General features: G+C 41.0%; 1 protein-coding gene across 3 annotated transcripts in view; it reads right to left on the bottom strand.

Moving 5' to 3' along the window:
- peli3 (pellino E3 ubiquitin protein ligase family member 3) overlaps positions 1 to 13299 on the bottom strand; it is a 28528-nt gene extending 15229 nt beyond the window's left edge. The window contains exon 1 of one of the 3 annotated variants that reach the window (XM_086196616.1): positions 13169 to 13299. In XM_086196616.1, the coding sequence (XP_086052742.1) occupies positions 13169 to 13197 (29 nt within the window). In that variant the 5' untranslated portion in view covers positions 13198 to 13299. Of the gene's footprint in view, positions 1 to 11761; positions 12111 to 13168 lie in introns of those variants that run through there. The other 2 variants (XM_086196622.1, XM_086196621.1) reach the window with 2 other exon arrangements.
- Positions 13300 to 13393: the final 94 nt, after the last annotated feature.

Genomic DNA, 13393 nt, shown 5'->3' with positions numbered 1-13393 from the left:
AGAGAGAGAGGAGAGGAGAGAAACAAAGAAAAGCTGTCTGACAAAGGAAGACAAAGGAAGGAGAGAATAATAGAGAGAAATAGATAAAGGGAATGCAGCTCATAGGAGCAGAGTGGAGCGAGTGGCTGGAGGGTCTGTGGTGGGAACGACTGCCTCTGCTGCTGGTGCTCAGGCCAAACACACACACACACACACACACACACACACACACTATTACACAACAAAACACACTACAAATAACACCGCCCAGTAGACCACGCAATAACCGACTCATCATAGCACACCGTATCGCAGCGCCACAGAACACACTATAATGTTATGAAAGGCACTGATACAAATATATCAAAAAAAGGATTGTAAATAATAGTAATAACAATAATCATAATAGTAATCATAAATATCCCAATAAAATTTAAATTTCAGCTTTTATTATTCTAATCCCTTTGGCCCATCAGTTTAAAAAAATATTGTATTGCGTCTGCGCATTATGTTAATAATGGGGCTTACTTCAATGAAAATAAAGTAACTGTAGTAAAATGATAGACAAAAATAAAGGAAATAAATAATAAAACAAGCAGAAGATTTATTTTCATGGATGAGGTTATTAAAAAGTCTTCAAAAGTGCAGTCAGACCCAGTTCTATAAATGGACCCCCTGAACTGTTGTTGACAGTTGCGAGTCACAGACATACAGAGATTTCTTACTCTTACACATGGATTTGCTGATCAGGCTAATCAGACCCTCATGGAACGATTCCATGGTCTTTGCAGATGTCAGCTTCCGTGCTACTGTGTCATAACTGCATCCCATTTTAGGATTTCTGACTCCGGTTTTATAAATATCTGCAACTTTTGTCTCCATGGAGGAGAAATTTGCACTCCGGCAAAGCAGAGTTATGTAAAATGGCAGGTTACCTGCAATGCTGAGAAGATTGTTTTTTCAGTATTGTTTGTGATGGATTGAAGAGGCAGAGAGCATTTACAGTTTATTACCACAAAATGATAACATCAGTGATAGCACGATTTGTTTTTTAGGGGGCACAAGAAAGCAAATGGTTAAAACTGCATACTGCAATTGGTTTTGATATCATAACTCAACATTCGCCTCCATCCTGTTTTTCTTGGACATTTGTGGTCCTCTTTTCTTGGCTTCCTTCTCCTCAGCTACCAGTGTTTCACTCTCTGTAACCGCCCACTGTTGGGGAAGGGCGAGTGTGTGGGAGAGGAAGACAGAGGAAAAGAGTCAAATTTGTCTCCTCCAGAAACAAATGAACAAAGAGCTAAATATACTCCAGCTGACAAATGAACTCCGCCGTGAATTATGGCCTTGTGGCAAAACTGATTACACTGTCCTCTTCAACCCGTTTAAATAAAGATTTTCCTCTTCTGTTTTCAAATGTATGTGAAGTCCCTGGAACTGTGCGAGCGCTGATGAAAATGTAATTTAATGTGACGATATGGGGCAGAAGCGATTCACGCAGATTGGTTGTGTATGTTTTCATGTATGAAAGCATCACTGGGAGCCAGGGAGCACGTCTGCTCCACATTACGCAACACTTTGTACTGTACAAATCCTACAAGCCAGTGTTATGAGCATTTATGTTACCCTCCCCCACAAATAAATCCAGCCTCCGCTTCTTACATTTCTTTCACTTTCCTCTGACTGTGTGCTCCTGTTCTGAATTTGGTTCATTCATTTCTGTGTTTTCTTTCTTCAGATTCGTTCTGACATTTTTAGTGGCTCAATTTGATTAATATTATAGTGGTAATTATAAAGTACCAATATCTCTTATTCTCAATCAGTTTAATAAGTCTGGTGTTAATTCATCCTGGCCATTGCCTCCATTGCAAGCTTCCTCTAAATAATAGGATATAAATAAATACATAAATATATTATAAATGTAAATGCTTTGACTCAATTATCTCAACAACCGTTTGTGGGATCAACGTCAAACTTTGGCATAAGCTTGCTGGGCCCCCAAAGAAGTGCAATGGTGAATTTAGGTTTGGCAAATGACTGACCTGTCAAAGCAGTTAGGCATTAAAGATGAAAGGGATCAGACAGATATGACAGACAGAATGACTGAGATCAAAGTCAGACATCAAAGATTTCCAGGGAGGTTTTGTGATGTCACACAACCTACGGCCAAGAGATTAAAGTCAGATCCCAGAGATCAAAGTAAGAATTCTTGAGATAAAAGTCAGAGATAGTTAGGGAGTATTTGCGATGTCACACAACCCACAACCCCTCAAATAATGGGAACATCATTAGAAACGCTTGGTGTAGCGGAGTAGGGAATGACATAAAGGATCAAACTATGGTGTATTATGATCCATGAGCTGGTTGCACCAACAGGTTTAATGCCTGGTCTTTGGACTTTTCGTGAATGGTAAGAGACAGTGAATGTGATGAATGTGAAGTGGTTGGATCCATTCATTTACGATGGAGAGCAGGCTGTCTGATGGTATATGATGGATGTATGGCATGTCAAGTTGTCAGAGCACTCAACATTCAGTGCAGCAAGGCTGGTTCACAATTAATCTATAAAACTAGGAAGCACTGATCTAATATGACACAAGATTTCTGCGTTCTTGCTCAAATTTTTTTCGGAAAATGTTGTTTCGATACAAAATGAGAATTTAGTCCCTCGGTAGCCCAGTTGAAAACAAAACCAAGCACCAAACAAGCCAAAGTAGACAGACCTTCACAAATAATTTTACAGGCTTCTCAGGCGTCTCTACAGTAGAGACACCTGATGGGCCCCTCGGGCAGAGTCACTACCCAAGGAGCCTGTTACATCGTTTAGTTGTCACTAGTGCAGATATAGCCAGTGAGACGACTTACAGTCATGCAGGAGAAGAATCTTTGTCTGATGGGCACTATCTGGTTTGATAGATTACTTTCTGAAAGTAGCAGCACTAGTTGATGACAAAATACTTAAATCTACCTATTTATTGAATTGACATGACATAAGACAAACTTCATCCAGCAACACCTACTACCACTTCCATGCTGACAAAGAGTAATGTGAGAAGAATTGATGGTGTCATTCTGTGTTGTTTGTTCAGGAGGAAAACAAAAACCCTCAAAACGATTTTCCAGCTAGCATGTATCCAAGGAAGATGCAATGTTATGTTTTACTGCGTGCTGCAGTACTGATGTAATTTATGGCTAATGTACCAATCACACCAAAACAGAGGCACAGGGATAAGGAAATTTCAAACAGGAAGAGTGTTGCCAAAGGCCAGAGGGCTTACCTCAGGCATCTAAGAGAAAACCCATCAACTTGGACACGAGAAAACCATCTGTGCAACAATGCTATTGTATTCCTGCCCCACTCTTTACCATAAAAAATGAGTTTTGACACTATACATACTGACCTCTGTGCAAGGGTACTACTACTGATTTTTTCCTATTAGTTGGTACACCCCTTGTCACACATTTGGGGGGGATATAAAGCCACAGGAAATGTAACAGGACGACAATATGTAAAGGATGTTACGGTGTTCCGATAAGGGCATGCCATTATGTACTTCATCACACTTTATATCATACCATACATGTTTAATCAGTATGCTGAATAATTCACATAATCCAGATGCGTCTGCCCACGATTGTACACCCATCTAGAGTTTTGCAGCTAGGAAAGGTAGTATATGAGCATTTATGTGTCTGTAAATTGCTATGCTCTGATTGAGTATGTGCACTGCAGTCCTGCCTGCTCCTAAATGACCCTGCCGTCTTGGATGCAATAAGGCATTAGAAAATGAGGAAGGAAAAAGATTGGGAATGAAAATGTAGTGCATGTACCAGTCATGAAGCCCATTTGAATATCAAAGACATTCGCATGACCCTGTTTGCAGACAGGTCCGACCCTGGGAGTGGAGATGAAAGTGAAAGGGATAAGACTCTCATCACGTTAAGCACTAGCGGCTGCACTTCAAAAAGCAGTCATCGTGCAGCTGACAGAGAAGCCAATGTACCACCCACATCACTATCAGGTAACTATCTGATATTCTGGACTGAACCTGATGTTCTCTGCCAATATTAAACAGTCAAGTCAGTGGGATTTTTCTGGATAAGGACAGGGTATCTGATTGTTAATGACTTAAAAATTATTTAGCCTCGCAACACAAATCCCAGCTATGAATTTACTGGTCATCATCATGTTAGTTTCTATGCAGCATCGGACAGTGACAGCTCGCTCCACGAGACAGATTGCAAGTGTCCTCATGGACCATCACAGTTTGTAATTCTGATCGCCAGAAATGAGTCAGCAGTTCTCAGCCATGCAGTTCCAGAAAATAAGACATTTGGGCAGAGATAAACTGGCTGATAAGTTTATGACACCTAATCGTGCCTCCAAAACCCTGTGGGAAAGTGTTGTTGCTGTAACAAAATCAAGGAGAAAATTTTAAATATTAGCCTCACGCTAGTTCATTAATCTTGGTTCTGTTTTTGTAGTTTAGTCTATAATTTACATTGTTGTGATAAAATTGCACTCTAACTGGATAAAGTTAATTACTAACATCTGTGCATGCAAAGGTCTGGCTACAACAAAGTCTAATTTGGAGCAGTCAAACAAGCTGAACAGCTGTTTATCCAGTTTATGTAAACCACTTAAATTGGGGGTAAAATTGAAACTGGTATTTTTCTAATAATCTCTGATTGCACAAAAAAGCAGTGTGAGCAAAAATGAAAACAAGTACAGTGAGTGGGTATTAAGTACACATGGATGTGTAAGCCTTGACGTCACAAGAGACAGTTATAATGACAAGAGTGATTATTCCTGATCTCATCTTGACTTCTAGTTAGTGACGTTTCTCTGTTCCCAGATATCAGCCATTACATTTTGAGTGAATGCTTGCTGAATCATGCTTTTGAGGACAATGTGTCACAAAACAAATAAAAGAACTCCTCTATATCTTTTGTTTGAGAATTCAATAGTGATCAAAACCACCTCACACCATTAGTCCAGTTGTTTCCCACCTCTATCAATTCACACTCTGCTTCTCTCTTCTTCCAAGTGTCCATGATCTGTGGCTGGAGATTAGATGATATGATTACAAAATTGGTTCTGCCCAACCCTTCAAATACCCGGGGGCTGTCACCGACATATCGTGTCAGCAGGGCAGAGCATGTTTTCTTCACCTGCTATATCAGCTGAAAATAGACTGGCTGTGGAAAAAATTGTGTAGCTGCTAAGATTAATTCATTGATTGGTTTGCAATAACAGCGGCACAGTGGTGCAGTGGTTAGCTCTATTGCTTCACAGCAAGAAAGTTCCAGGTTTGAGTCCCAGCTTGAGCACAGGGTTTTTTCTGTGTGGAGTTTGCATGTTCTCTCCAGAACGCCTGCGTGGGTTCTCTCCACGTACTCTGGCTTCCTCCACAGTCCATGCAAATGGGGACTAGGCTAATTGGAACTCTAAATTGACCATAGGCATGGCTGTGAGTGTGGATGGTTGTCTGTCTCTTTGTGTTGGCCCTGCGATGGACTGGCGACCCATCCAGGGTGAACACCGCCTCTCGCACAGATTCTGGTACCAAGGACATGAACGACCTTAACCTAACACATGTGTTTGTTATGACCCATCTGTGACAAGCACTGAGGTCCATTAACAAAACAGGCCAGTAGTTTAGACATGGCTGATCCAGCACATCATGCTCACCTGGTGACGCACACTTTTCCCATTCATTGTGTATGTGTTGAGTGATGCAAGGGCAAGCCTGGGCTGCACAATGAGAGGTGCAGTACTGGGCACAGTGGGAAATTCAACCAGACTGAACTTGGCCGCTTTGCTCTGTGATAACACCATCCATACTATAGATGGGGAATCTGCGAGAAACTGATATTGTCCAAGTCCCTGTTTCCAGAACTTTATGACAAGAGAAATGAGAACAACACAAAATTCTCCTAAATCGTGTCTTGCCCTGAGTATTTCATGAACCCACACTCTCCTATTCTCCTAAATTCTGAGTTCTATGCACAAGGAAATCCACTGTCAAATTTGATGACTTCATTTGCTCAAACCATCTGCAAGCAATGTCTACTGCTGGAGAGAAGACAGAGTGACTAGATAATGGCACTTGCAACCAAGATTACCAGAATTTGAAGGGCCATGGGTCATGTATATCATGTATCATAAAACCTTCCTGTCGAATATCCATCTTTGATGTCCAATTTTCTGACTTTGACTTTGGGCTCTCACTTTAATTTTTGTGTGACGTCTATGACCGTCGCAGAACATGAAAGCTATTCAGGCAGGGTCGTGCTGGTGCATCATGCTTTGGTGTCCTTTTGTGTCCAGGTTCCAGTATTTTGGTACACTGATTGCTTTTACTCTGGACCTAACAAAGCACAACTTTTCCTTTAGGAGTACTTAATAGGGACTATGGCCAAATGACACAGGTCATAAGATCAAAGGTACAGAGAAGTCTCTTGAATACGCTTTTGTGGAGATTCTTGGAGACTTATCATTGGCTAAAACTCAAAAACACACTCATACCAGATTAAAATGCAATGGTCATTATCCTTTAATCTTACTATTAGGCGTGAATAGGTTCCACAGCAATGGGTTGGTTGTTTTCTCCACAAGACATCTTTAAAATAATGGGGTGACAGCACACATTTTCAGTCTCTCCTGGAGGGCATCACTAGAATCTCACTTGGTTGTTCACATTACGAGTGACAGGAATAGTTATGTTAAGAATGAAAAAAGAGAGCTAGAGAGATAAATTCAATCCCTGGCTCCATTCTCACCCCAAAAGCTGGCTAATCACAAAGGGGAGTGGGTGTGGGTGTTGTACCATTGGTTATGGAGGACTAGAACATGGCCGTTAACAACCCCCTTAAATCCGACACTGGAAAAGTGAGAGAGGAGGAGGTTTTCAATACTACTTGATCACTTCACAATCATTCCTAAGGGAAAATTAATGAAACACCACTGGACAGTTGGTTTGTGCCAATATATTATCCTCATTCATATCTACGCTCGGGCGTTGGGCGCCATGGCTCAGGGGTAGAGTGGCCGTCTAGCAACCAAAGGGTCGCTGGTTCGATCCTCGACCCCGATGAGCATGTCAAAGTGTCCTTGAGCAAGATACTGAACTGATGAGTAGGTTGGCACCTTGCATGGCAGCCTCCACCATCAGTGTGTGAATGGGTGAATGAGATGACACTGTAAAGAGCTTTGAGTCCCGCGAAGGTAGAAAAGTGCATTATAAAATTGAGTCCATTTACCATTCAACAGGTCCTTTCTTCCACATGACAAACTCATTTACCCCTAATTACATATCATCACTAGTCAAGTAAAATAAATTTAAACCAGAGTTTAAAGAAACAACTTTGAAAATTTGAACAGCACCTCCTAATATTTTTGTGTTATTTTAAATCTCCTATTGTTGTTACAGGCTCGCCTCCTCTCAGTTTGACCTCTCAGGTGGGCCGTGGACGTTACCTCATCACGCACACGCACACACACTCACACACACACACTCAAATGCACACACTAGCTGCAGTTTGACTAGGACATTAGCATCTTATGTTGTTCTAGATGAAGGTACTACATAGCCCACAGCCTCTCCAATGTATCGCAGTAAAGTTTGTGAATTTGCATGGAGTGCAGTTTGGCAGTGAAAGCCAAACTGTTGTTTTACAGCTCAAAGGGAACATTTAATCTTTTAACTGTACTTGTACAAGCCCTTACCTAGTTCCTGCAAGTGCTGAGGCTCCGTTCTCATGAGTTTTCTGTGGTTGGAAGAATTTAATAAAGTCATGCCCCATTAGCATGACATAATTGTTTGCCTTTCAAGCCGTCACAAGACAGACCTAAGTATTTTCTAATCTGCCTCTATGACTTTAAAGTTAAGGCAACTACATGTAACTTTACTTTGTTTAAGTTTAGGAATAATTGTTTCTTGTTGAAAGAAAACAAGATGACCAAAGACAAACAGCCCAAGTCTGGACCATTGAAAGCCTCACACAGCCATATCAAAGTAATGTTACTGTACCAGATCACTGCTTTGAAAGATGGAAACATGGTTCATTTACATGTTGCTGTTTTTCCTGATGCAACAAAGCATCTGGATTCACAAGTATCAATTTGTTGCCACAAAAAATAGTTGAATACTGATGTTACCAGTCAGTGCTAATGCTACCAAGCTTGCTCCTACAAAGTTGATCTTATATTTGCAATGGTTACAGTAATAATGTACATCTGTATTTATGGTAAAACCCTGGTGCCAGAAACAAAAACTTTCTGATTTAATAGTTTTAAAGTTGTGCAGTGTAACATTGGCAACATTGGTTCTTTATTCGTTTTTATGCCCCATTTATCTTTCACAGAGGAAATGTGAGATTTGGGTTTCAGAACACAGTCTAATACAACGCTCCTTTTCAGTCTGTCACTGAGCTGGGGTGATTGTAAAATGCAGCAAGGTCTTGGCCAACGACTGACGACTGCTGGCGTTCCGACAGGGAAGTGGTGATATGAGCACAGCGCTGGCACAAATGGATGATTTGGGTTTTGTACTGAACAAGAAAAAGGGGGCGTTGACTCAGAGGTAGAAAACAAGATTTCTGGGGAGGACGTTTGCTTGGAGAGTGGACACATTCACTGAATTTTATTTTATTTTTTTTAAACAGGACAACAGGTCACAAGTGGTGGGTGTCTCATGGGGTCAATAGATTTTACCCCATGCACCTCAGCCATTGAAGGGTACATTTTCTGCCAGGAGTGGAGATCCCTAGTTAGAACAACCAAACCTTGGCTGATGATAACAAAAAGTCTGCCTCAGTTTGCTTCAGAGGCCTGAGATGATATACGCCATTTAACACAATTACATTTATATTATTATGTAGTTGTGCAATTTATACCTGAGCTTTGAAAAAGCATGACAATGAAACCCATCCATCCATCCATCCATTTTCTACCGCTTATCCTGTTAAGGGTCGCCGGGGGGCTGGAGCCTATTCAAGGTGGGGTTCACCCTGGACGAGTCGCCAGTCCATCACAGGGCCAACACATTTAGACAACCATTCACACTCACAGCCACACCTACAGTCAATGTAGAGTATCAATCAGCCTAGTCCCCAATTGCATGTCTTTGGACTGTGGGAGGAAGCTGGAGTACCAGAGAGAACCCACACAGGAACAGGGACAACATGCAAACCCAACACAGAAAGAACCCATGCCCAAGCTGGGACTCGCACTGTGCCGAACTTTCTTGCCTCGAGGCAACAGTGCTAACCACTGCACCACCGTGCTGCCAATAATGAAATCATGAACATGAAATTAAACGAACTTAAAATATTCCTTTTTAAAAAGAGTAAAATAAATCTGACAGCAAAGAAGCCTTGGAAATCTCAAAATAAATGTGCACCCAAGACAGCAGACCGCCATATGAACCAGTATTTGGATTTTACATCAGTTACGTTGCATTGATATCAATACAGATCCATGTATCGTTACATTGCCAGTCAATGCGTCATGCATCCTCACATTTTGCTAGAGGAAATAGCTCTTTCTGACAGATGCATATTCACAGGATTTTGTCACCACCCACTTCTCCTTTGATTTCCAATGAAAAACGCAAAGGACATTTTTTTCAGAAGAATACTGTGTGCATCACGCAATGCCTTGCACGCTCTGAATTTTTTCTTTTTGACAGATCACCGACAAAAACAGTTAGAAACAAAATGTTCGTCTCTGTTGAGAGGGAACTCTGGAATATGTTTCTCTTACCACAATTTTAGCAGTATAAAAATGGTAAAAGCTCATAGAAGTCCAACAAAGATGGACGCCCCATCCTCAAAACTCATCTCAGTGGCGCCGCTGCTAATACTGACTATTACCACTTTTACCGCCACTGCCAACATCAGTACTACTGCTAGGCTACATTCAGTAGAACCAATATATTACACTTATTTATCTTACCCTTTGTATAACTACTGCATCAGTAGTGCTGCTACTTTTCTGTGATAAATGTGTACCACCACACTGCTTTGAGTGGTAGTAATACTGTATGACAAATGATCATTTTAATGGCCGTTATTGAAGGCAGAGTGAAATATGTGGTGCTGGAATGAGTCCTACAGCCCATAAATAAGTTAGCATTATTCCCTCGTCTCCAAGTCAAAGGTGCTTTAGTTAAATGCCTGAAAGGTAAGGTCAGTGGCTCACACAAGCTGAAGATATTCGGACATATTGTTCAGTAAATACCATTTATATGTTGCTGAAGTTGCAAACAAGTGTTTAAGAGAAACCACAGAGGTTGTTTAGAACATTTAACATCATCAAAACGAAAACAGAAGAATTGTGAAGCTTAGCCATGGTAACGTTGAGATCATGTGTCCGTGTAATGGTTCCTCCTTAGCCTAAGTTTAGTTTTGTACTTCTTACTATTGCAATTACTCTTCAAAAATCATAAAAGTAAAGATCTTGCCAAACAAAAAGTCTCAAAAAAATCTTTGAGTGTAATTTGGGGAATTAAAAAAAAAAAAATCCAATCCAAAAATCTAACTGGTTTTTGGTTGAGGGAACCTATGGAGATGCTCATTTCTGGTTTGGCCACCAAAAAATACTTCATCCTGCTCTGCTTTATAAAAGTTTTTGTTATAAGCACACTTAACGTTCAAGTCTAAGCTTCTCCCAAGAGGGAAACCAGGTTCATAAGCTGCTTCAAAGCCATCAACGCAGACATTGGCTGTGTCATCCAGTTTATAATATTTTGGCCTGCAACCATCATCAGCCTGATCCTGACAACGTACAGTATCACCAGCAAGGATCTGCAACACAAGCCCCCCCGCCAGCAAACAATATGACTCATTACTCAGCAAACTATTATATTGTTAGATCATAACTGCCATCAAACCACCGTAGCTACTTTTTTTTCCTTAACAATAAGCCATTTCTACTTCAAATCCCCTCTTTCAGTAAGCACCCTGGAACCGTCTAAAACCTGGAAATGTTATATCCAAAAGTCAATGCACCAGAACGCTTCCAGGATGAACACGGCCTCTATGTCCTCTGTGGGGTCTTTATTATTACCGCTCTGTCTGTGCGGATTGCAGCGGATTGCACGACCAAGCTGAGTGGATGTGCTTCCTCTCGCTATCATGGCGTAATAATGTAGTAGACCTCACGGGATTTGGCTATAAACAGGTTTCATGTAAACAAGCATGAGCGCGTTGATGATTTCCTGACTCTGTTTGCCATGAAACATCAGTTTCTTGTGAGAAAAACAACATATGTTTTTTTTGGTGTTTTTTTTTAAGCAGGAGCAGGCAGGCTGGGCTGGTACACAGGGGATTCCACTTCACAGACAACACATACAGAAGACATCAGCACGCACACACACACACACACACACACACACACACACACACACCCTCCTTACGCACAGAACACACATTTCTCTGTCACACACGCAGTAGCAGCAACAATGATGAAGAGGCAGGCTAAATAATAAATAGCCTCACTAATATGCACAAATCCATCAGACACCTGCCTTTAAATTATTCATTTCTGTCGGTTAGACATCATTCACCAAATCTATTTACACCCAGATTCCTGTCAGCTTGAATAAAGGTGATAAAGTCAACAATCCACAAATCAAATATGACTTGAACCTCCCAAGATGAGCAGACAACAGGCCAGCTGGCGTCTCCGTTTGTCTGCTGCACGGACACGTTAATGGTATACACAGGTGATGATGAGGAGGATGAAGATGATGATAATGATAGATAAACAGGCCCGTACCCGCTGATGTTTGCCAATGGAGGTCCGAAACCGGCACGGATCTGTGAATAATTCCTCCTGTTTGTGTGTGTGTGGGTGTGGGTGTGGGTGCGTGTGTTTGTGTGTGTGTGTGTGTGAGTGAGAGAGAGAGAGAGAGAGGGTGTGTGTATGCGGGTTCTGTCAGTCCTCGTAAAGCGTAGAGACGGAGAAAAGAAGTGAGGACAAGGAAGAAGAGGAAGCGCAGGACATCGGGAATGCTGGCATCGCCTCTCCTCCGTTCACGTTACACGGGAGTCTGTGACACGTTCACTCCTCCCGGATGTAACAGCAGACAGCCCGATGTCACGCCTCTCTCTCTCTCTCTCTCTCTCTCTCTCTCTCTCTCTCTCTCTCTCACTCAGTAAAAAAAATAAAAAAATAAAATAAAATCTCGCACGACGAATGTGTTGCCTTAAAGGGAACCTGGTAAATTCCTATTTCCAAATCTGGTGCCTTTAAGTGCCCCTCAAACTACATCCACCCCCATCACTTATTTATGGGTTATGCAGCCTGCACTTCAGCTCCAGTGAATGGGAATATAATTTAAAATCCTACAGACGCATCCTTCTCTTCCCCCTCATCTCACCACTCACTCTCAGGCTGCAGCACCCAGACTTGGATTTTTGGACCCTGGTGCCAATACCAATATTCTTGATTTAAAAGGTAATGATATTGATATAGCTGTCAATATTCTTAATTATACGTAAGTGTACGTAAAATTTACAAGCGCTATACTTGGGATGTTGATTTGACACGGCACTTGAAATCTCACGTTTTTTTTCGGAAAAAATAAATCTAAGATTTTCAATTTTTATAATGTAGGAAATGGTTTATTTAACATGGAGCAACTGTTATGAATGTAGATTTTTATGTTCTATTTGTTTATTTTCCTTCATATCTGAAAAGTGTGACCATCTGAAACATCCTCCTTTAAGTCATAATTTTAATCACTTAAGTGGATGGTCTAAATTGAGTGAATGCACATTGTAAGCTAAAATTAGTTCAAATATTTCAAAAAATTGTGTTGTCATTTTTGTGTGACACCCCAAAACATTCCCTTTAACTCCTGTAAAAATGAAAAAGCAATGCAAATATGCCACAGTTGGCACCAGTGCCACCCTGGAAAACGATGATGCCATCCAAGAAGGAAAAGTTCTCTTCATGGAATCTATTAATCAAATAAGATTTGTGTAACTACGTTTCATTTATTTATTTAAAACAACATTTAGTTTATTATGTATGGAAATGAACAATTATTCAGGCAAAAATTAGGAAAAAAGTATTTGGAGATAACACAATAACAACAATACCACTACTATTAATACAATATATTATTATTGTTAGTAGTAGTAGTTGCTGTAGTTTTTTAAAGCAGAAGAGAGCAAATACCTTGGCAGCAGGCAGAAGTTTCCTGTCATAGACCTTTAGGATGGTACAATCATATGATACAATTCTACAATAGGGTGAGGGCAATTCTTTGTAAACTCAAGAGCCCGCGGACTGTGGTTCAACTGGTTCGATTATGTGTGACGAGGCAGGACCCACTCTATACCTCCCACGTCCACAGGATGGCGCGTTGCAACTATCGTGATGGTGGCAGCACACCTCGAAGAA

Source organism: Aulostomus chinensis, chromosome 24, assembly GCF_037954235.1.
Source record: "Aulostomus chinensis isolate RoL2024-O1b breed Wild chromosome 24, RoL_Achi_v1.0, whole genome shotgun sequence".
Lineage (NCBI taxonomy): Eukaryota > Metazoa > Chordata > Actinopteri > Syngnathiformes > Aulostomidae > Aulostomus > Aulostomus chinensis.
The sequence above is the reverse complement of the archived record's forward strand: the minus strand, read 5'-3'. Positions and strand labels throughout refer to the sequence as shown.